This window comes from Taurulus bubalis, assembly GCF_910589615.1.
Source record: "Taurulus bubalis genome assembly, chromosome: 12".
Taxonomy (NCBI): Eukaryota; Metazoa; Chordata; class Actinopteri; order Perciformes; family Cottidae; genus Taurulus; species Taurulus bubalis.
The window spans coordinates 2,025,001-2,050,444 of record NC_136600.1 but is presented as its reverse complement, the minus strand read 5'-3'; the positions used below and the strand labels follow the sequence as shown (position 1 = coordinate 2,050,444).

Genomic DNA, 25,444 nt, shown 5'->3' with positions numbered 1-25,444 from the left:
CCTTTTGTGTGTTTTAGTTTGACTCTTTCTTACGTCATTAAACCTGTGGACAACGAACAACTGTCTTCAGAGTCGTGATGTCAGGAAGGAGTTTGTCTAACTGCCATGGTGTATCACAGCACATATACTGAGGGCAGCATACATAGATCAACTTGGAAATATCCTGCCTCCAGAGAGAGAGAGAGAGAGAGAGAGAGAGAGAGACCACACGGCTCGATGCCCCCTCGTCCAACACCGTCTCGAGAGGTTTTTTGTTGGCGTTTGCACTGCGTCTGTTCACAACACGCTGGCCCACGCTGCTCATTGCCAGATATTTGCTGGCTCATAGTTCGTCATAACTTGTTTTGAATTTGGTAACAAATATAATTATATATCTCACAGCACATAGTAATTGTTACTTTACGAGGAAAGAAAACAAGGACTTCTCAAACTGGTTGTTGGACGGTTGCTGACGAGCAGCCGTCCACACTAAACGCATCGCGGTTCCGTGACATCATTTCCGGCAAACTTCAGACCGAATAATCTCTGGTCCAGCTCTGCTAAAAACACAAAAACACCAACAGCGCTATGTTCACTTCCCCCATCCCTCCTCTGCTCCACTCTATCCTCCTGTATGTGTGTGTGGCAGTGGCGGGCCGTGGATTTGGTACCTACGCACGCTGTCTGTTTCGTTTAACAGCTGATCGCGGCGATTTTGGCCTTTGTGAAATCTAATTTCAGCATTAAATATTAATTGATCTTCTTGCTTAGACTTAGAGGAGAATTCCACACTTTCAGCCACCTGGGATCCATCCAAATATAAAAAATCCTCCTCCCAACACCTCTCAATGGGACTAATTAACATGCCTATCTTTGTGTTGGTTTCATCCAAACACAAACAGAAATGTGAAAACTACTATTTGTGTTGCTATACTTTATAATGGAGCCATAATGAAATTAGGGCCGAAAAAAGAAAAGTGAATAGCTTAATGTATGCTCACACTATATTTGTGTATGGTCACAGTAGTATTAATACAACAATCACAGTTGTCTCAGAAATGACAGTCAGCCTTCAAAACTCTAGCGTACAAACACACACACAGTGTACATACACACACACACACACACACAATGTCTCCCACCTCATCCAGCTCAGAGATGTAGACGGGCTTCTCTTCAAAGCCGATGGCCATGGGTTGGCTGGGCGGGATCTCCACCTCTTCATACATCTTGGCGTTCTCTCTGCGGATTCCCTCGGGTAGCAGCATCTGAAATGTCACACACACACACACACACACACACACACACACACACACACGAATGAATGAGAGAAATCCACAGCTCACAAGTAACCTCAAAGACTCTGGATGAAGATAACTGGGTTTTAAAACACACTCGGAAAGGAAAACATAAAGTCACTAAATATACAAGTAGAATTCGGCTGTATTTTCACAATGTTTCACATTTCTTTTAATCCCAAATCCTTAATGCTTCCTTGAAAATAGAGAGTGGATCAAACACACTTCATACTCGTTTCAAACATTAATTTGAAGTACTCCACGTGACTGCTCAATTACATGGAATATCATGCAATAATCATGGCATAGTTCAATGTTTGTTTTGTAGAACAGTTTGTGGTACTATGGTTTGTGATATGAATTATTATGAGCTTTGTGTTTTGGGGCACTTTGGGAGTTTTTGGTAAAGACTAGTAAATAGGGAGTGATTATATGGTGCAGCGTTGGTTCAAAACATTGTCAAAACGGCCAACATAATAATAACAAGTGGACCAGGAGAGCAGTACATTTTGTCTCACAGAACAGTAATTTACATGGTCCCTGGTTGTTTGTTAAATGTTATTGTCCACCTCTCTGTCTATTGCCTAATATAAGTGCTCCCAAGATAAATATAAACTGTTGGTAACTCTGCTGCTCATGCCAGGATGAGGGTTGTACACTTAGACATAAATGATTAGAAATACAATAGAATTTAAAGATAACCTCACTTTGTAAAGGTCTTTGGAAACCACCATTTGCAATTAAAGTTGAAACAATACGATAATGAATTCATGAATAATAATAAAAACATGTATTATAAATACATATATAAATATTGTTAAAAACAAAAAGGAGTAAGAAAAACAAAAAGGAGAAGAGGTTGTGAAGAAACTAAAAAGATATTCCAAAAACTCCAAAAAGCAAATGCTTATGTGTGTCATGTGGTGTAATGTGAGAACAGAAGATAATTTCTGGTGATGTTGACCGCTCGCTGGCCAACTCCTCCAACTGGCAGCAGTGAACAGCCGTTTGTGCAGTGTGCCTTCCGGTCTCTGTTTATTTCAACTACATTCCCCTGGGTCCTAAGTCCCTCCTTGTTCAGCTTCTCATCACCCTCTATGTACCAACGTACATTTATAACAAGTACCACACCGTAATCAGCGTTGCATATATCTAGTTGTATTGGTGCATCTCTGGTCTCTCGTTGTTCCTCCTGCATCGCTCTTTTCCGTTTATAATTTAGCGACGGAGTTTCTTCTTGTTGTGATAGTGGGCGAGCTGTACCCAGCATGCAGTTCAGCAGTGTAATTTTATAAATGTACAATTATTAGTGTTACAAATTGTTTGTGTCACAAAACTGTTGTGTCGTGGTGTTTAACCCTGTTAAAGAGCATTTGTCATGGGTTATTAACTGTATTTATAACCATGACACGCAAGACAAGTAGCTCAGACCGCTGCGCTCTCAGCGGTGAACAACAAATTCATACTGTATGGATATTTGAATCCGGTATTAACCGGTATATCGCACAGCCCTACACGAGACAATCAGGAGACACTTTACTCAGAAACAACGAGCCTCACCCGGGCTCCTCCAACAAACGCAGGCATCTTTGCGGCCTCTGCGTAGCAGTCGTAGACGTTGGGGTACCGAATACGTTCATACACCCGCTCTCTGCTCAGCACAGGTTCACGGCGAGCCGTCAGCAGGGCCTGCTCCCTGAGCAACAAACACAAGACACACACGTGAAACAAAGAAGAACAGAATTCTGTGAGCGGTAAACAAAAGGAGCTTGATGGGGTAAATTAATGACTACAAGATTAGGAGGAAGGAATAAATGGCAATGTCATTTCTACAAAAACGCATCTGCAACCACTTGTTTCCATATGTGAACCCTCGCATCCATCCACGTTTCTGCTTTAGAATGAATAGCGCAGTTGATGATTCAAATGGAGAGGCACAGATGTGAGGCATTATGTTCCTTCCTAAAGTGGCTTACCTCTCTGCTAATCTTTTCCTTCACACTGGGCTGGATTTGGTCATGCTAAGTTTTTAATTAAACAGATCGCTGCTCCGTTTTTTCTATTTTCATCCTCCGAAATTAAACTTTCAGAAAAAACCTCTACAAAGAAAAAAGAGCTGTTGCCGTGTGTTGTTTTTTATTTTGTAACGCTCTAGCCAAGTTGTCATGAAAAATGCAGAAGCTTGTCGGTTTTGGTGCGGATACCTGAGAGCATGGATGGAGGCGGACAGAGTGAGAACAAAGACAAATGAAAGGAAAAAAGGACCAAGAGAAAGTTTGAAGAGATGATATACCGCTGGGTTCTCATCTCTCTGGGGTCAAAGGTCAGGCCAGCATCTGAAACGTCGCAGTCATCTATTCCTTTGCCTCTCTTCCTCTCTCTCTTCTCCTCTCTGCGGTACATCTTCATCATCTGTTTCTCCTGCTCCGACTGGATGGTCACCTGGCACGCAAAGGTGGGCTTGGTCACTTCTCCACTGACTAATCGGCTCATACCTGGAGGAGAAACATAGTGAAGAAAAGGCAAACTGTTACTACATCAAAGCTGTACTTACTTTACTATATATATATATATATATTATCATTATATTTCTGTAAATGGAAGTCCCATGGAGGACAACGAGGGTATCTGCACATTTCTAAGTATTCATTTAATGACTTTTAAGACCTTTTTAATATAATCTTTAAGAAAAAATACCATTAATGCAACGAAAGAAGTGGACAGACTAGGCAAAGTATCATGGGAGTCCAGTAAAAATTAAATGAAACAAAAGACCCAAGACGAACACTTGGGACTACTTGCAGGGTTCATACACATTCTGACCAATGGATTTCCATGACTTTTCCATGACTTAAAACCAAATTTCCATGACCAAACATTTAGTGAAATCTGGGTGTAAACAGTAAAAAGTGAGTAAATGTAGTATTTAAACTAACAATGAGAATACAAAGCATACAGTAAACCTTGAATGACACAAATGAATGAGACAATAGTTTGATTAAAAGAATAAACATTTATATAGATGCCTGTATGTATGTCTGCTTATATTTTGAGCGTCTTTCTTTTAAAAGCATATTCATTATTTCAAACTCAGCGTAAATGAACGTCATGAATATAACACATTTTCATGACTTTTTTTTCTTTTTCCAAGGACTTTTCCAGGCCTTGAAGTCCACATCTTCACAGAGACCTGGATCCATCGTGGTCCAGGATCAAGCTGCAGTCGATGGGCGGACGTCAGGGCTCCTGTTTCTCGTACCTGGCTTACTGAGTTAGCGGCTAATTGTCAGGATAAGATGACGTAGGTCAGGCTTTTCGGTTCCTCGAAGAAAGCTTAGATAAATCACCATAGCAACACATCCAAAAATGTAAACCTGCTCCCTGGCAGGCTGACTGAACTTCACTGTATAAACTGACCACTCCCACCGGACAAAAAAGGCAGCTTCCTTCCTCATTGATGAAGGAGCGATATTAGTTATATTAGTTTTATAGGGAGAGAGTTCTTCCAGATCGCTAAGATCCATCCTTTACATCATCATGACTTCCTGTACGCGGCGATATAGATTCTGCCGACAAGAAATAATGTATTTAGAGAGCTTCTTGAGCCGCGGACATTGATCACCACAGGCGCAGCTGATCACCGTCTCAGACACAGACTGTCAGTCGCTGCATGCCGCTGTTCTTAAGTTTATTTAGCTCTTAAGAAACTTATGGATGTGATGAAAGCACTCATAATTATATGACAGTGTTATTACTATGTTATTAAGCTGCGTTCACGGCAACAACGTTGCAAAAACGTTGGAATATTCGCAACGCGTTTGCTGTGAATGACTACGGTATTGACTTCCTCATATGCCTTCATGATCATCTCCTGCTTCTCAGTAGAGAAATAAAAAGAGGTTCCTCTGAGTTTATTGTCCATTGTACTGTTAGAACATGGTGGTGTCAGTGCTCCATTATTATCCCTTCTGAAGAGGAGCGGCGCATTTATCCAGATGACTGACGTCTGGCTAGAATTAACGAGACGTTTCAGCGCGGATCTTCCGTGGAGAAACCCAGATAGCCTGATGTCAATCATCTCGCTAATTTAAGATGGAGATTAGGACATTTGCTTGACTTTGTTGAGCCAGGTACGAGAAATAGGGCCCAGGACAGAGCGCAGGACTCCGGTAGACTCTGTGTTTACATCACGATGCTCAAACGTATTGGAAGATGATGGCCAATGTTTTCCTCATGAGTTTTAATTAGGGCTGCAACTAACGATTATTTTAATAATCGATTAATCGGTTGATTATTTTTTTCGATTAATCGGGTAAAAAAAATTAAAAAAACATTAATATCCAACCCTTTATTCAAAAACAGAACTGACAGTGCAAAACATCTTCAGGAAGTGCTCAAACGGGTTGCTCCTTGAATATCCCTGAGCTGTTAATTAAAAAAATAAAATAAAAATGGACTAACACTAAAAACATACACATATCTGCCAAATGTGAGCCCTTTTTACTGTAATTGATCTCCTTGGAGCAGAGGCTGCTTTTACATGCCCTGCTTTATCAATATGTATGAAATACTGGGACAGTGGGAAGCTGCACTGCTCCTTTCACATCTGTTTTGACCTCCACCTTCAGCTCCACTTCATCTCAGCATCAAGCTGCGCTGCATATACAGTAGAGCGTCCTCTTCCTTAAACTATTTCATTCACATCCTCGTATCAATATCTGGGTCTCTTATGACCACGACATCACGTTGTTGGCTAAGCCCAACGACGTGATTTGATTCATTCTACTTTGAGTAAAAAGAATAAAAAACCTGCAGCCAGATCCTCCGGTTTAACGTTAAGAGTGACTGGTGAACTGAACCAGACCGGGGGTGACGGCATGTTTCATCACGTTACGTTTTTTTACAAGCAAGACTGAACTGGAACGGAACATAACGTAACTTTAACGACAATACACAACCCAAACACGTTAGCTAACGCGATAGCAAGCTGACTAGCTTCCATTAAAAACAAGTTTGAGGGAAACGAAGACGCTGGAGACATCTTAACGCTGATTGGCCAAGACTCGACACATCAAAGATGTTCTATTGTGAAGATCACGACCTCAGCTTTTCTCCGTGTCTCACTCCAATCTCAGAAACGCAGGCCAGTTGCTCTGCTCCGCTTTTTTTTCTTCTCCACGACTTATTGAATGGCGTACTAATCGCGCAACAACAAATCAATGATGAAATTCGTTGCCAACTCTTTTGATAATCGATTTTTATCGATTCGTTGTTGCAGCCCTAATTTTAATGATGAAAGATGTCGGCCGTATTTTCTCAACACATAATTGGTTTTGATGCTTTGTTATGATGCTAATTCAATAAATGCTGTTTGTTGTTTGCATCCCTGTGTTCTTCTTAAATCCTTAGTCAGTGTTTTATAATAACAGTGAGTCACTGATATATTGACATTTGTGTTGATTTCCATACCGACCATTTAAAGTTGAAATTTTACATTATAGTTTCAGCATTTCCTTTAAAAGGGGTTAATAACACAATACTAAAATATAGCTTTGCTCTGCACTGATTGCCAAGCTGATATTTGCAAAAAACAGAACAGTAAATTGTGAGCACAAAATGTTCTCAATGACTTCCATAATTAAAATGGTTTCGAGCATAGATTTGAAGAGTTTACAAGCCACTCAAAACAGGAGCATTTGCTCACATTGAGAAAACAACGTTGGGTCGGCGGAGATGGATTCATATTTCAGCAGTAATCTTATAACCCGTTGATGTCAGATCCAAGTGCATGTGGCACTGCCGGGGTTAATGTTCCCCATTGCAGCCCCCCTGTTTGAGGCACAACAGCTCAATAAAAGGCCGAATTGCTCTTGAAAACAGATGAGATCTGATGATTGCAGTGCGGCCCGGCTGATTGACTGAATGATTTCTCCTTTATCTCGTCTGGCGGCTCTACCTGCTGCACAGCCTTTGCTCTCGTTCCAGCAGCTCCCCTCTTGCCGTCGCTCTCCCCCTCTCTCCCAGTACCTCTCCAACTGCCAACGCCTTTAACTGTCCTCCTCCATGCACCAACTCCTCCGTCTGAACCATTCCCCCTCTCTAGGAGCTATTGTGCCTTGTTGTGCGTCTCCAATAATGATTGCTTCCAAATCTCCAGGATCCCTCTTTTCCACAAGCGATCGTGGCGCCATAATCACGGTGAAGAGCGTCGCCAAAGCAGATTGGGTCTGCTTACAAGATGGCGTCACCGTGTGTTCACACATTTACACACCAGGATTTTCAGGAGCAGAATGTAGTTGTGACTTACCAGTGTCGGGCAAGTTACTTTCAAGATATAATGTAGTTTGTAGTTTGTTTCTATGACATGTCACTACTCTTACCACCGCTGGATGATAGACTGACACCAGACCTTCACTTTCTATCGTCTATTTGGGCTACCATCCATTCGTGCGACATTATTTTCTCCACGCGAGCACCGACCGGAGGATGCTGGCCCCCGTACTGAGGATAGATGAGCCCGTCACGCTCAATCCGACAGAGGAGGATGTGGGCGCATGACACGATCCGCCGGAGACAACAAAACAATCAATACTCATGAATTCACGTGTATCGTTACCACTTGTATTAAAATCGGTCAATCACATCTGTGTTTCTTTTCCCTGGTTTTCTTTTCCACGGTGAATGACGTGAAAACATTTAAACAATAAAGATGTATTTCTGGGTGGTAACGCATTACTTGACATAGTAATTATAATTATATCACCGAAAGCCTATTAGTAATGCGTTATACTACTTTGTTACTGCTAAAAGTAATACATTTTTTAATATTACATTTTAGAAAACTAATACTAAAAAAGAGTTGCCCCGAGCTCCCGGTTGGCCTGACTATGGAAGAGTGGAGTGAACAGAAATTAAATCCACCTGTTGTTTAACGACATGCGGAGCTTCTAAACGTTTTCTATGCCATTGTCAGAAATATTAAAGAGCTCGGTGGTCTGAGCCGTTCCATTAACCGGCACATTAATGAACCACCATTCAGTCCTGGAGTCTCCTCAAAGTTCACAATGAGCAACCATGTATTCAATGTGAAAACCCTTCACAAGAAAGGACTCAATATCAGAAAATGACCACGAGTCGATTAAAAAAAAGGATCTCAACACTCCTGAGGGGCGAGTAAACAAAGGGTGGCTTCACAATGGCACACGGGAGATGAATGCAGAGAGCATTCATTCAGAAGTGCCCTGCTCGAGGAGAAAAGGTCGGGAAAGTCCATCGGTCAGGGCGGAGTAACCAAACGAATCAGGTGACCAGTACCTCGCGTTTCTAGGATTCAAGGTGAGGGTGGGCTTAGCCCCAAGGATAATGGCATGTGTGCAGCAATTTTTTTTGGGGCCGCGGACATCCATTGTTTCAGACAGTTCATAGATTGGTTCAATCAGAAAGAGTGTGTTTTGGCTCTGTAGTTTTGCTTGCATTCATTCATATGATAACAGAAGAGACAGAATGTCAGGGACAAATATGAACTTTTCTCAAATAACGAGAGAAATATTTTTCCTGCTTTTAAAGGAAAGACGGATAAACTAGCTTTCATATCCGCATCGCTCCCAAATCCAATGGATGGAGAATGGACCTGACAGTCAACTTTTGAGTTGTTTACTTGCTTTTTTTTTGAGCAGAAGGAAATAAGATTTTGATCAACATTTACATCTATTTTGTTGTCTGTGTAGTTTTTACAAACCAGTGATATTTTATGCACATTTGGACACTATCACTGAGATAAAGATGAACTAGTTCAGTGTCAAATATACCATTCAATAAAAGAAAAAAACATGAATAACAAAAATAAAATAAAAAACATTTCAAGTACATTTTAATTATCGAATGATAAATATTGTATGATGGTACTCTTTGCTATAGTTTACTTTGAGATAAACTCCTTGGTGTAATCCTGCTGTGGTTGATGAGACGCTACTTGGCAGAGTGAGAAAGCCAATATTATTTGGGGGCTGAAGAACATTTTAGGGGGACTTCAGCCCCCCTAAAACAGGCCTAACGACGCCCCTGACCTCGGCCAATCCTAGCACTTGAATGCTGCACAGGGCAGGTCTTGCCCAGAAGAGCAGTGGGATTCTTAATGCCACGAAACACTAAATAAAGTAAATAATAGCCAGATAATGAAATCAATATGATGGAAAAATAAATGAGTATGAGCCTAGAGTGGGCAACCGAGTCCAAATCAAAACCACCTTGGCCTGTGCAGGCAACCAGCCCAGGGGGGACTATTTTATTGCAAATGTTATCATGCATTAATAAAATAAATCTAAATTGTAATGTGTCTATAACTTTTATATTGCCATATTTCATTAACCTTGTGACCTGGTGACCACACAAATAATCTGTGGGAGTAAATATAATGTCAGTGAGAGTAGAAAACTGCATTAGATGTCAGATATTGTGTGGCAATCTAATCCCTGGGTTTAATTGCATAACAACACATAAATATGCACATCTGAGGTATATATACAAATAAATGATTTCAGCTTCATCCAAATAACTGTTCAATGCTAATGATATATTTCCACTATCACAAAGTCATTCAAGGCACTCCTTATAATTCTGTCTACTCAAATAGGCCAAATATTTATTGTAAAACTTGCTCAGCAGTGAGGAGCCCTGCATCCGCCGAGTGCTTGTTCTCCGTGAGCTGTCGCACTCAGAGTTGTGAGCTGAGTTTGTATTCCAGCAGCAGAGAAGAGCCTCTGTTCTGATCGTGGCCCGAGGACATTGTCCAAAAGTCCTGTTACATTTTTGGCAGAACCATTGGCTACGGTACATCAAGCCTGGGAAACTGATTTCTGCGTGGCTTTCTACACATATTCCTCGAAACTACTTTCCAACACTGAACAGAAAAAGAGGTGTGTTTAATGACCCAGTCAAAGGCATTTGTACGCACAAACACAAACACTCCACGGAGGCTATTTCCACCAGGTTGAGGCCGTCAGCCTCCCACTGGGCTTCACCTCTCTTCACCTCTCTGCGTGTCTCCTCGATGCTTAGAGACGGCCAGACAACACAGCTCAAACTTAGACAACTGCTCTTCCTCTTCTCGGTCGACAACAATACAGAAAACAGACAGAATACATGTTGAGGTTAAGCTACTACCACTACCATAACATATATAGTTGCTATACCGTTGCTAATGTTGGCAAAAAAAGATGCCTATTCACACATCCAGCAGACGTGGAGTAACACGAACAATCAATATGGTCCAGCTGACGAATGTGAGTCTAATATTCACGCTCCTTTTAGCTCCTTTCCGAGATCCTGCGATCTCATTGGTCCTCAGACTCTTCTGAAAGCGCGTCAGACGGGACATGCGGAAGGAGACTGTCATTTACATATCCCGTTTGCCATGGAGGGAGCAAGGAAAGGCTCAAAGGTGGTCATTTTTCAAATTCTGAACCGAAAAACACGTTTTTTTTGGACTGAATATGCTTCCTAACATGTCAATGCTTGTGTTTATTGTGATTATTATTGCAGCTTTAGATGCTTTAGGTCGCAATCTTTCTAAAGATGTGCAGTATTACTCTGTGGGTTGATTCAGATCGTGGTCTTATGAGCTGTAGAACTCGAGTAGTACTGGTTCAGTCAACATTATTTTAGTAGGTTGGCGGTTGAACAGCCCTCGTATGCGAATTTACTGTGTCACTTCTCGCAAGGATTTCCATGATCTGGATTTAGTTTGGAGACCAGACAGTCATCCTCCTGGTCAAAGACCTTGTAGTGCAGGTCTGCAGGTAGATCCGCATCAAGAAGAGAGTAATTGTCCGTTACACAGACAATGGGCAAATTGTTCCGTGTTCCTGTGGTCAGTTCGGAGTAGAGTGTAGCCAAAAAGACTGCACTGTCAATGCCATCTGCAAGTGCCAAAGTCTATCCTGCTAAGGTGCTTCGGACAACTCTCCTGATCCTCTTTGAACGCCAGCATATAGGTGAAAACCGTCCATTCTCTCCCATAAGCATGACCAGGTAGGTTTCCCATCGAGGAATCACTGAACACCACAAGCTTCAGCGAGCTGTCTTTTCCCAAGTGCTGAAACCTCAAGGTCACCTCTTCTGATTTCAGTTTCCTAACAAGTTTGTTTGCACAGTGTAGAGTCTGAACAGTAGCATGCTTTGTACTTCATGATAGGATAGATATGTCGCTACTTTGCCTTGCTACCCACAATATTTGGCCAATCTTCGACTTTAACATGTCAGTTTCAGTGTCTGTTAGAGGAGCCTCCCGCTGTGTGGCTCTGTTGAGATCCACAGGAATGGGTTGGAGATTCTTGATGTAAATCCTTTGTTGCACTTGTATCTCATCCTCCAAAGAGTGAACCTCCATTCCAATGTAGCTGAAGGTGTTGTGCTCTTCACGTCCAACTGGAAAAGCAACTTTCAAGTGAGGAATGACTGTTGTGGAGAATGTTTTTTAACCTCCCCAGATGAAGTCAACCCAGGACAAACAAGGAGTCCCATCACGTTGCAAGAGTCATCCAGCCAGTAGAACACTGCTGGATCAACTTGTGACACAGTAGCTCCCAGTTGCTGCATGGTGTCTTTCACTCTGTTGTACCAATACAGAGAAGCATCTGCTAGGCCATAAACACACTTTTTTAACTTCCATAGAATTCCTTTGCTCTGAGCTTCTTGGGGGGGACGAATATAGACATTTCGGGTCAACTCTTTGCCTTGTAAAAAGGCTGCTTTAATGTCCATAGAGTTAAGCTGCCATTTCTTTTGACATATCACTGCTATAATCATTTTTAGAGACTAAGGCACATGTAGGCAAGTCTTTTGGGAGCTCCTGGGTGTTCCTTTCTTCAAAGTCTCTTGCAACTAATCTAGCTTTCGGTGCAACACCATCAGGTGTCTCCTTGAGTGTGCACACCCACCTCGTAGAGATGCATATGATTTTGTCTTCAATTGACAATGATTTCTTCAGCGCAAAAAGTTTGGGATGTGGAGACATATCGTTCTTAGAATTGTCCACTCCACATATCACTGCCTCTATCAGCCATTGAAATGTGGAAAAGAGCCGCCAAGCGAATCTGTTCTGTGATAAACATGCAAGTGCCAAGCTGCAAACCGCAATTTAAAAGCTAATCAGCAAGAGACAGGCATTCCCACTAAATCCCACTCTTCCTGACGGCATGCAAATAGTGTAAAATTTAATCAGCCTTTTTTAACCTCTCCTGACTTCACCCTCGGTCGTCAAGGCAACACTAATCTCAAAAGCTGTCTGGCAAGTGAACATTTTAAACGCTGATCAAAAGTTCCTCACAATGGGAATAACATCAGCGGAGTTTGAAGCAGCATCCTGGTGACAGCACAACTCCAGCTGGTTTCCTTTGGACTAAAATGGGCCCATATATGGCCCGTATATTTCACAATACATTTTATCAACCAAATCTTTGCTGATGTGCCCCAGCGATTGTTTTAATGGCAAAGTCTGACCTTCCTTCTTGATGGAAGCCGTGTGTTGGCAGCGTAAACCCTAGAGGACCCGAAAGAAGCTCGGCGATCTGCAGCTTCTCTTCCGGTATAAAACTTTCAATGTAATGCGACGAGAGCTAAACATGTCGGATGTTTTCCTGAACAACAACTTTTCCAATTTCATTTCTATAAAGTTGCTCTGCAGCAAGCAGGTCACATTGTGCAGTGGAAAAGTTATTGCAGATAGGTTTTTGTGTGTGTAGCTTTCCAGACTATATTTAGAATGAAGTGTTCTCAACTATACACGACTTTAAGAAATACTGCACCCAGGGTCATAAAGCTGTTGACTAGTGGTGACTTCAATCTGACTCCACAGCACCGCCTGCAGAGCATAGAATCGAACCTTGAGGTCAGAGAACCCTAAAGTCAGAGCACAGAACCCTGAGGTCAGAGCATAGAACCCTGAGGTCAGAGCACAGAACCCTGAGGTCAGAGCACAGAACCCTGAGGTCAGAGCACAGAACCCTGAGGTCAGAGCATAGAACCCTGAGGTCAGAGCATAGAACCATTAGATCAGAGCATAGAACCCTGAGATCAGAGCACAGAATCCTGAGGTCAGAGAACCCTGAGGTCAAAGAACCCTGAGGTCAAAGAACCCTGAGTCAGAGCACTGACCGAGATAAAAGCATAGAATCCTGAGGTCAGAGCACAGAACCCTAAAGAACAAGCAACCTGGATAAACTATGAAGTATTGTGACATTGTTGTGAAGTTACCTTGATAAATATTCTAACATTTCTGTACTTTTGTTCAACTATAATCAGCTCATATTTGTTTTATTCTGTAATCTTGCTTTCATTTTAAGGAAGAATTGCGATTATTTTGCATAGTGCCACCAGCTTTAGTTTTCAAAGCTTCATAAAAAGCTTAATTTTGAATCATTTGTCAGACAAGAGAGTAACCATTTAGATTCCCAATGTGATCAGTTTATCCAAATAACGCCTGTTTAGAAGCTGGAGTTGTGAGGAGCTCCTGGCTGTGTGAGACCGGCTGGTCAGTCAACAATGCCTTTGTAATGACTCACTGCCAGACGGGTGAGACGAAGGGTAAACTGCATGTTTAAACTGCAAGTTTAACCATGGGGTACTAAAAAGTAATATCAAACGAAGGAACCACCACTTTGCTGATAGCTAGCCAGCTAGAAACTAGACGTCAGGTTGGTTGAATGTGCTCTGTCTGTGTGGACCTGCGTCTGAGCCTCTAGCAGTGAGAGTCGTTGACAAAAACACTAACCCCATCTGCTTTTGCATGCCCAGTCCGAACAGCAGGTTTCTAACATGCTTCGGTACTTTTGTAGTTCCTCAAAACGGAACCCTCTCCGCCATGAGACACTATACAGTAATGCTAAATGTGCGATGACGACTTTCAAGTAAATCAGATTGCTCCATCAGACATTTTTTTATTTTTAAATTGCAATCACTTAGAACAATGAAAATAAAGTTATATCTGTGAAAAAAATAGCTAATATTTAGTTACTACTAAATAGCTCATTGTGGAAAACAAACAGCTATTTATTTTTTTGCCAAACAAAACAGAATGAGTGCAGATGTGTGTCAGCCATCAAGTTGCATCAGTATTAGTGGCTGCAGTGAGCCTCTACACATCTTTTATAAACGGGGTTGTAGATTTGATACAATTCATGCTCAACATTGATCTGAGATCTGTTTTCTGTTTTAAGACGCGCAGCAGCAGAAAGGATGACCTCACGGAGACTTCTGGCAAAGAGCCAAAAGTCGGCGAGTGGCCCATGCGCAAACGTAACCTGTTAACGGCTTAACGTAAACATTTACCAGAAAGTACAGGCATTTGTCCATGTATTTATTAATGACTTAGTTTTATATCCGTGTACTTTGTACTTTTGTAATATGTGAAGCCAGCAGCTCATTGTTGGTAGAAGACACGAGCACTTTGTCTCGTTTCACCTGGAACAGGAGAGCTGCTCTGGGTTCAGAGAGCTGCTCTGGGTTCAGAGAGCTGCTCCGGGTTCAGAGGGGGGGGTTTCTTCAGGGGGGCGCCCCGCCCCCCTATTATAACTGTAGGGGAAACACTGGGTGTATTCATCTGAATGATTAAATATCTGCATTTGACTTAAATGTATTTGATTTATTACATCATGTCTGAGCTACACTAATAATTACAACTAAGAGTAGATCGTACACGTCGATGATTTAACCTGATAGATGAACATTCATTATCTCATGTACGGGTTCACGCATATATATATATTGTTTTCAGGCGTTGTATTCTGACGAACTCCTCCTAGAGATTAGACACGACTGATTTCACATTCGGGCAATATGATGTTGAGACCTTTGCAGGGAAAAGTTATCAAAGGATTTTCAAAATATCGAACTATGTGAGCGCAGAGCAGCGGCAAAGAGACACCATTTTCCAGTTGTTTTAACTCGGCCGTACATGATGAAATCTACTCCATATTTCTCATATGCCATGACCTCCTGACCCTGAAGACATCCATATGATCAATTGTAATCCTAGTCATAGCGCCACCTAGAGGCAACATGCTTTCTACTTGTACACCGTGCTCCTCACAGATTATTCAGATCCCTCTCAAAATACGTCGGAAGAGACTTAAGACATTGGTAATGCATCACCTTGAAGATTGTAAGGATCCGTTGAACGGCGTAGCGTCGGTCCATCGCAGAAGTTCGATCCTTCGCCATGACCGAATAAACCGATGTAACTCGACTCCACATGATAAGATCCTTTCCAGGTTTCACATGTTTGATCAGCCTCCAGGCCTGAAGACATGTGCAGTCTAATTTTTAATTTGAGTCATAGCGCCACCTAATGGCAACATGAAGTAAATATTTCTATACTTTGGCTTGCTTCTCTTAGTCGGTCAATCAGATCAACTTCCAATTACTTCTAGACAAACATAAGACTTTCATGATGTCAGCCCCCAAAGCATTTGATGTTTAGTGTAACGCTGTTGCCGTGGCGACCCATCCTTCGAGGTCAAAAACGAAGGTACTTTTGAGGTACTAAGCATGCTCGACACGTAACTAAACTTGGCAAACACATTTAAAGGCAAAGATGTAGTTACCAGATATGATTGTAATGCTTCAAAATTGCAATTTCGGCTCGATAGCGCCCCCTACAAATATTCATTTAATCAGCCCCAGCGCTACGGTTGACCTACATGTATGAAACTTGATAGCCATATGTAACACATGTAAACTTAAAAATAACTCTCTTGGGACCATGCTTTAAACCGTACAAGAAGTCAGATAGCGCCCCCTAAAAAACATGTTCTTTAGGGTGCATCCTGTGAGTTGTGAAAGCCCACAGTTTTTGCCCCCTATCACCAATTGGCCTTACATTTGGCACACATGTCCGGGTGGTTCTGCTCTACAAAAAGCTCCGGGAGAACATTTAGCTCCACCTGCTTAGAATTTCCGCCATTTGGAATTTTGTGAAAAAACATTTTTTCCTCAAATCTTCCTAAACGCTGGCTTCGATTTTTACAAAATTCTCTGTGGATCATTAAAGGTTCAATTTCATCACAATATATCAAATATATAATATATCAAGTACAGTGGAGTTACAACAGCTTGCTGCATGATCACGAACCATATGAAATAGTCGTCACACCACTTCCACGCCGTTCCATGAAACCTCAAGCTTTTGATCACTTTTAATACAAATTTTTTATCTTTTATATATATTTATATACATATGTATATTATATTTCCATTTTCCAGAGGTCAACCTTTCTGCGAAAAAGAGGAAATGTGTCTGTCATCACATCAAATGACAGAACTCAGTCTGCGCTTCCAAGATCTTTCTACCATTGAGAACGAATTCAAGCTGTTCTCGACTCCCTTCTTGATGATGCAGAAGAAGTGAAGAGAGTCTGAACTAGAACTGATGGAGATGCAGTGATGAATCTCTGAAGAACCAGCTTCAGTTTCTCTCCCTACCGACTTCTACTGGAGCTTGGAAAAGGCCAAATTTCCTCTGATGTGATTCTTTATTTATATATATATATGTGTATATATATGCATAATTGACCTCATTTGATTCATTTGGCCATATAGCTCACCTGAGTAGCCCAGACTTTCATATATTTTTCTGTTTGTGGCCCTCGGAAAAAAGCTTTGACACCCCTAATATTACAACTAAGAGTAGATGGTACACATCCATGATTTATCCTGATAGATGAACATTCATTATCTCATGTACGGGTTCACGCATATATATATATATATATATATATATATATATATATATATATATATATATATATATATATATATATATATATATATATATATATATATATACATACATACATACATACATACATACATACATACACACACACACACACACACACACACACACACAGGACCAAGTGACTCCAAAACCTCTCCAGGATCTAAAGGAGTGTGAATGATGATAGTTGCAGGGATTATTCTGACAAAGCAAGAGCTCTCTCCTCTAATCTTCAGCCACTCTTTGATGTCTACCTTGCATATGTATCAAAAGACAGCTCTGCCAATGAGAAAATATCAATCCTATCTTCCAACCAATATCTTTAAATACTTACAGCTCTACTCCACACACTGAGAAGGGGACAACCAGCCAACTCAGGACAAAGGAAACAGTGGCTCAGGATGGTTAAAACTAGAACCGCCACCTTGCACTTCACATCCATGGTCTGCCCAAAATGGCATCACTTCATTCTAGCAGATATTTTGGTTACATTGTCAGAATCAGCATATGATTTCTTGACATAAGGACATAAGCAACCTTTGACCACCAACTCCTAATCAGTCCAAGTGGATTTTGATCCAGATGTCATTAAACTCCCTCCAGGTGTTCCAGAGATATCATGTTCAAGAGAATGGGAAAGATCTGAGATCACAGTGACCTTTAACCACACAAATAGAATCAGTCCATCCTCGAGTCCATCTGGACGTCTGTATAAAATTTAAGGAAGCTCCCTCCAGGTGTTCCTGAGTTATCGTGTTCACAAGGATGGGACGGACAAAACCAATTCCTCCGGGTTGCGGCTGTCGCCGGCGCAGTAGCATGAAGACATGAGCATGGAAGGCGGGTAGAGCTAAAGCTGGGCTGCTTGAGAACAGCTCACTTTCAAGCCTTGTGAAATACTACTTGATACAGAATCAATAAACAATGTTAAGCTGCTGAAGAGCCAGATAACGACAACAAAAACCCATGGAAGTCTGTTCCACACAAGAGGCCTGTGCCTGAGCAGCACCGTGTCCATGTCGGCCGTAGTGTCCATGAATGGCATGATAACACCGCATGTCTCTTATTCATGATTAAGCCTGTCACAAGTATTACTTAAGTGAACGTCACTCGTCGAGAAGCTGACAAGCTAAGTGGGTGGAGCCACACAGTTTTATGATCATAATAGGTAGGAGCTGTTTTTTTACCTAAGTGAGTTGCCACTCTCCTGGCTCCTGGCTGATGCCTGCCACACGCTTGCCACGAAATCACCGCTGCCAGTACTCACACTCACTGTCTCCCAAAAACGCTAGCTAACGTGATAGCAAGCTGACTAACTTGCCATTAAAACACTGGTGGGAGAGAAATTAAGCTGCTGCTGACATCTTAACGCTGATTGGCCAAGACTCGACACATCAAAGATGTTTTATTGTGAAGATCACTACTTCAACTGGCCGGTATCTTACACCCCTCACCCACCCCTCGAAAACAAAAACTCTTCGGATCTACACGATTCACGTGGATGACATGTTTTGATTTCAAAACGGTGAATTTTGCCGGAAGGTGACAAGCTTGCAGGTATGTAAAGAGTTGTGGGTTATTAATTGTTGTTATAAAGTTTTAACCATGACTAAAGTTAAAACCATGACACGTAAGTAGCTCCGACCGCTGCATCCTCAGCGGTGGGCTGTGAACAATACATTTTGCTGCCTGCCGAAGAGCGACAACAGCTGCTACGGCTACGCACCACCGGTATGACGGTATATGAAAAATTCATACCATATGGAAATGTGAAACCGATATACCGGTTGAACCAGTATATCGCCCAGTCCTACTCTGGTGCATTTCAGGTCTCTTTCTTCATCCTCCATCTCTCATTTCTGGTCTTCACTATGCCTCTCCCAGCGCCTGACACACTGTTATGCTACTAACTAGCAGCTATAACGTTACCCAACATGGGGAACATTTGTAAATGTCCAATTATTTTGTGTTACACACTGTCTATGTGCCATTGTTGTGTGCACTGTGTTGTACCCTATGAATAGAGCTATTTGTGAGAGAAAGGTATGCTGTTGAAAAGGGTCACTTCTCATTGTGGTCACACCTTCACCTGAACCATGGCGCTCTTCCAGCCAAAGAGGCAGTAAATAAAGAAATCATATCATCCGAGAAGATAAACATGTATGCTGGATCGACCGGTGTGCTGCCCATCACTAGTGTAAGAATTCAAGAATCTTTGAGTGGTCGTGCGAAGAGATGTCCAGAACTCGATGCATTATAATATAACAGATTTAATAAAAAGATGACGATCAGACTGAATGCAGTTAATTGTTGCTCACATCCACAAAGAACCCAGCAGAAAGGTTTCTGCAAGGTTAACTACTTCTCAGTGGCTGAGCCTATTCGGCTCTCATTCGTTAGTACGCCAGCATGCACAGCTTGTCCATTCTGCGGCATGCAGTTGGCTACACGTTTCACAGGGGCGGAGTTATCCTCTTCTTCGGCCAGCAAAAAACAAAGTCCGGTAGCAAAAACAGTCCATGCACCCGTAGCTTCTCTACTTCCAGTGTCTTAAAGTTCTGACTTCATCAACTTCAGAAAGTAGTTCCTCTTAAAGGAACCGTTACACAGTCCTATCACAAGCAGTATCCATCTTGTTTTAGCCTCCATTTTAAATCCATTCACACCTGTACCATTACACAGTAATAAAAAACAACCAGTGACCTTCTTCATAATATTATTCATAATGTCCCTTATGAATTATCATATCCCTCTTATGCATTGTATTGTACACATTTAGACATTTCTTTATATACATGTGCAAGTCCAAAATAAACTATTACATTTCTACACTAGTATTATTGTCTTGCAGTTTCTTGGTCATTATCTGCCGATGTGTAGGCAGATACAGTAGGATGACGTTTGGTTCGATGACATTGCACAACAATTCTAAACCGAGTTTGAACACACTGAGAATGAGCAGCGACGGTCTGTCTGCAAATAAGCTCAAGCACAACGTTCCCCAGAGCTGACGATCACAATGCTGCAGCTGGGGGGAAGGCTCTCTGTGGTTACTGGCACCTCCGTGTCATCTGCTTGCATCAGGAAGCAAGAAATGTGGTTGAAAAATGACTTAAATAACCTCCAGGAGCCTCTGCGGTTCAGATGAATCTTTTTCCTTTTATCTACGCAAACTAATAAATGTTATGCATGTTTTCTTCCGACTAGTCAATAGAAGTGTGTTACTATGGCGATGACCTGGTTGCCATGGGGCTGCCTCACCTGGTGGGTAGCTGGTCCTGTCGGTCGGGATGCTGAGGAGGGAGTCGACGATGGTGGCCCTGCACTGGAGGAGGACGGAGATCATCTCCAGCCCCTCTGGGCCCAGCAGCTCGAACAGCTGGAGGGAGAGCGTGGGACAGGGGGAGGGGCGTAACAATCAGTAGCCAAAAATACAGAGTCATCTACAGTAGCAGCAAACACACACACACACACACACACTATGGCTTCTTACTGCCAAGGCTGAGCACCTGGTAATTACCATCCGCCTGGTACAGAATATGCTCTGCCGCTTAGCCTCCCAAACATAGACACCTGGCACTTAGCAAGTGACAGAAAAACAACAACAACTCGAAATCCTGTGCACGGCAGCTCACAATTACAACCCGAGCGAGGACGAGGCTGCACAGACAATCGTCAATACCATCGTGAGACGGAAGTGATGATCGAGTTTGTGCTCTCTAATTGGAAAATAGTAGACCTGAAGGCCCAAGGTGTGTAATTTGATCCTGTACAACAATGCAGTGGTTTTTTTGTTCATCCTCTAAGGGCTGGTTTCAGAATCGAGGTATGGCTTGCTCTTTCAGGCTGTCCTCCCTTGGGAAGGCAATAGCTAGCCCATCAGGGAACTAAAACAACAGACGCTCTTTGATGTCGGGTCAGCCGCCGTCTTTGTTGGGGTTGCCTTTGTTTCTCTTGGTGGTCTCTTTTGTATCCGTTCCAAACTTTTATTGGTCCCCCTGAATGTTTCTGTGTTATTATAGATGAGTGTATAGTATGGTGGGTGGGCTGGGGGTTTCACCTGCTCAAAGGTTTTTTTTCATTTTCCTATGAACTGGAGTGGATGGATTTGGTTTGGGTTCCGCTGGGAACCGAGAGGCACGGTTTCTCCTTCAGATGAATTCTGTACGATCCACCATCAGGGTTCATACACATCTTGACCAATGGATATCCAGGACTTTTCTATGACTTTAAACCAAATCTCCATGACCAAACATTGTGAAATCTGGGTGTAAACATGAAAAAGTGAGAAAATGTAGTATTTAAACAAACAATGAGAATACAAAGCATACAGTAAACCATAAATGACTCAAATGAATGAGACACTAGTTTGATTAAAAGAATAAACATTTATATAGATGCCTGTATGTATGCCTGCTTATATTTTGAGCGTCTTTTTTTTTTTAAAGCATATGAATTATTTTAAACTCTGCGTAAATGAACGTCATGAACATATGAATATAACAAATTGCCATGACTTTTACAAAACTTTGGGGATTTTTCAATCATTTATACCCATTAAATGTTCTTTCACATGACTTGTTTTTTGTTTTTATTTAGCAAAAGGATGTTAAATGAGAGCATGAAGCTGGTCCTCAGTGTTGATACTAACACTATTGTCTAATCACCAACAAGACATCTACCGTACACAGAACACGCGCACACAGCGCACGCACACACACACACACACACACACACACACACACACACCCACACCCTCCTCTGCTGTGCACAAACACAGTGCTATTGGGCCGTCCTGTGGCTGAACACTGGTGTACGCTGACGTACTGCCAAAAGTGATTCACCTATGAAACCCCTTTCTGCATATTTCACTAAATGAACCACACTTCCCCACATCTGGCAGATGCAACAATGTTATGTCAGGAGTCAAGATGGCGTTGCACTACATGACTCAAGTGGTTCCAAACTCCTAAGGAAGAGGAGCTACTGTCAACAGAATCCAAATTGGAATTGCATCCCTCCCAAACAATAAAGAGGCCTTTTCCACAGAGTCCTATCCTCCCAGACCCGTGTCTAACAAGTCTTGGACTTTTTCAGAGCATTCAATGTGAAACAGATTTTTGTTTTGTCTTTACTCGTCAAGGCATAATAAACAGAGATTATCCAAAAATATCTAAAATAGTCCATGAAATAAGGAAAGGTAATCTCATATTATTCAAGGTGCGAATATTGTCAAATATTCCTCGCTGAAGCTTCAACTCCCCATAAATGGTATTCAGTACCGCCGTAATGGAGTCTGCGCACACACACACACACACACACACACACACACACACACACACACACACACACACACACACACACACACACACACACACACACACACACACACACACACACACAGAGTTTGCTTCCAAATGTCAACTACGTGAGAAACAGTGGAACTGTAACCATCTGAAGTACAACTTCTATCTCTCTGTGTTTCTCTCTCTCTAAAGAGAAAGAGGGAGAAACACAGAAACAGAAAGAGAGAGAGAGAGAGAGAGAGAGAGAGAGAGAGAGAGATGCTGCAGAGGAGCAAACTCATATTCATTAATTCAAACTCAGCGTAAATGAACGACATGAACACATGAATATAATACATTTATATGACTTTTCCAAAATCTGGAAATAACTATTTAAAATTCCATGACTTTTCCAGGTTTTCCATGACCGTAAGAACCCTGTTATATTGGTAGCTGTCCTTTCAGAGCTCACTAACATTTGGTAAAAACAAATCTGTTCCTCCATTATTTTCTCCGGCTTGAAAGCTTTTCTTGCAAGATGCTGACGGTCACAGCGTGGCCTCACCCAAAGACATAGGAACATATGTCGCATATAAATATCTGTCATCCCTTCCGTTTTTATAAATGCATACAACTGTTGGAGAAAAAAAGGCGAGTAATAGCTCCGCCCCCCCCATCTGTTCATCACAAGATGTTCAGCCAGTGTTGGAACATGAATTACACTGTCGTTCCATTATTCTCAGAAGGCAGTTTTTTTACCAATAAAAAGAGATGGATGCTCTAGAACACTTCTCTCTGCTGCTTCCTTACTGACAACTGTTTCCCTAGGTGGGAAAACTAAACCAGAAGCGAGTTTGAGATGGCACAGGTGATGATGGTGATGGGTTGTAAAAAAGCCACAACTCGAAAATAAATCGTCAAACAGAACTACAAACTTTGAGTTAACTGCTCAGAGCCATAACTGCTGTTTCTGTATCTGCTGATGATATTGATGGGACGACCAGTCACTTATTAAATCAGTTATGGTAAAACAACCCCCGATACAGAAAACAGCAAACAAATAAATTGCAATTCAGTATAATCATCAGGCTGACAGCATCTTTATGCATGTAAACTAAACATTTTATGTTGTTTTTTGTGCTAGTGTGTGTTTCTTGGGTGCTTTTTATGTCACGACAATATCTTTGAATAATATATATATATGCACCAATGGTTCCCTACTTGTGTACATCACAGACTTGTGTATTCTCTATTGTTATTTATCTTTCTGTGGAACTACATGGAGGGAACAAACTCAGATGTTTTTGGCTGTTTTACTATTTGTTTGTAATGATTAAATAAGATAATCCAAATAAACTCATGAGATAAATAAAATATCACGTTGAGATGAAGTCATTATTAAAATTGAATCAGCACCTCACTGCCCCCCCCCCCCCATCCCCTACACACAGAGCATCAACACGATCTCATCTTGCTCTACATTGTGAAGAAATTGGGTTTCTCAAAGCGGCCGTCTTAAAAGGTTGACCTCTTCATTTATGTGTACATGTCGATCTGTAAATAACTAAAGGGTCTTTACTACCAACCAAGGTCAAAGCCACGCAGGAAGTTGGAAATGTCTAAAAAGGTCTGGAGGTAAAGGCCAAGGACTACTTGGTCTAACAGCCAGACATGATGAGTCAAACCCAAAAGGCCTGCCGTTGAAGGTCGAGGTGATGGAATCAATAGGAGCCCACAAGATATTAAACATACCATCAAGACAGATCAAACTTCATGTCACAGAAATACCATGGTGAAAGTTGACGCCCAATTTTTCAGTTTACGTTTAAAATGATCCTGAAAGATCTTTATTAGACGACCAACTATCTGTTGAGAAGCCCAGATCAACACCGAATAACAGCATGGCCAGAAACTCTGACAGAGTCTGAGGCAAAAGGACCTCACTGACAAACCGACCGCAATGGTACGAGAGACGTGTGACGGAAACAGAGGGCGGCGCATCTCGTTTCTGTCAGCTGCTCCAGTTCTCTGTTAGCCACGCCGCCAGCCAAGTCAGCTAAAGCACGACAACATCCTCGACCAGTTCGGCAGACCGGCCTCTCCTCAGCCAATCAGCAGGTTCTACGAGTGAACTGAGAGCAGTTGCTCCGTCTGTGTGGAAATCTGATGTGTTCACATCACAGGTGATGAGCGAAGGCTTTCAAACGTGAGTCTCACATGGGAAACACAAGACTTGGCTTATGCTGCGTTGCGAATTTGACGTGCGAGTAGATTACATGGGCTGTCATTCAGACGCTGTTGTGGGACTACGGATAATATTATGAACCCAGACACCATGGAGTTTGATGTTCCCACGTATGTGGAGTTTACACACCTGCCACGCCCCCTTTCAGGCGCGAGTAACATTCGCAACGTGTTTGGTGTGAACGCAGCATTAGAATGCAGCGGCTGCTCTGCAGGTGCGCTGGACGGTGAATAGTAAGATAATGAGATTCCGTTACGTTATTCATTCTGGTCACATGACATCTATTGCTTCTGTCCATCTGGGGAGAGGGATCCTCCTCTGTTGTTCTCCCTCAGGTTTCTTCCCCTTTTTTCCCTGTGAAAGGGTTTTTACTATCTTTATTTGGGGGAGTTTTTCCTGATCCGATGTGAGGTCCCGGGACAGGATGTTATGTGTACAGATTGTAAAGCCCTCCGAGGCAAACTTGTATTTGTGATGTTGGGCTAAATAAAATAAACTGAATTGAAGTGTGAAAACCCTGTTTGAGTGTTTTCATGCAGGTTGCACCACTCGTCCGATTGGCGAAGCCCAGATCTGCAGACACTGCTCAGGGTTAACAAAACTACTCACAAAACTACTTCACTTCTCTGAATGTGTCCTGATTATTAAAGCATCAAGTCTCTCTGTCAAATCCCTTGTCTAAAGTAGTGAAGACTGTGTCAGGAATCGATTTAAGCTTTTATGTTGTTCATTTTACAGATAAAACAGGTTGTGAGCCGCACTAAGCTAATTTTCCCAAGAACAATTTTTCAGATCCAGTATCTATGTATCAGATTGTATCTCCCAGTGGCACAAACCTCGTTCTGCAGCTCGTCGTCACTCTTGT

At 42.0% G+C, this 25,444-nt stretch overlaps 1 protein-coding gene across 3 annotated transcripts in view; it reads right to left on the bottom strand.

Annotated features, from left to right (window-relative positions):
* The window catches only part of ascc3 (activating signal cointegrator 1 complex subunit 3), a gene marked incomplete at its 5' end in the record, with an annotated part of 166,923 nt that overhangs the window by 126,815 nt on the left and 14,664 nt on the right, over window positions 1–25,444 (bottom strand). Inside the window, 5 exons of one of the 3 annotated variants that reach the window (XM_079228052.1) lie at window positions 1,122–1,247; window positions 2,838–2,973; window positions 3,571–3,772; window positions 20,275–20,428; window positions 25,416–25,444. The exon at window positions 25,416–25,444 is cut by the window's right edge and continues 546 nt beyond it. In XM_079228052.1, the coding sequence (XP_079084178.1) occupies window positions 1,122–1,247; window positions 2,838–2,973; window positions 3,571–3,772; window positions 20,275–20,428; window positions 25,416–25,444 (647 nt within the window). The remainder of the gene's footprint in view (window positions 1–1,121; window positions 1,248–2,837; window positions 2,974–3,570; window positions 3,773–20,274; window positions 20,429–25,415) is intronic. The other 2 variants (XM_079228053.1, XM_079228054.1) reach the window with 2 other exon arrangements.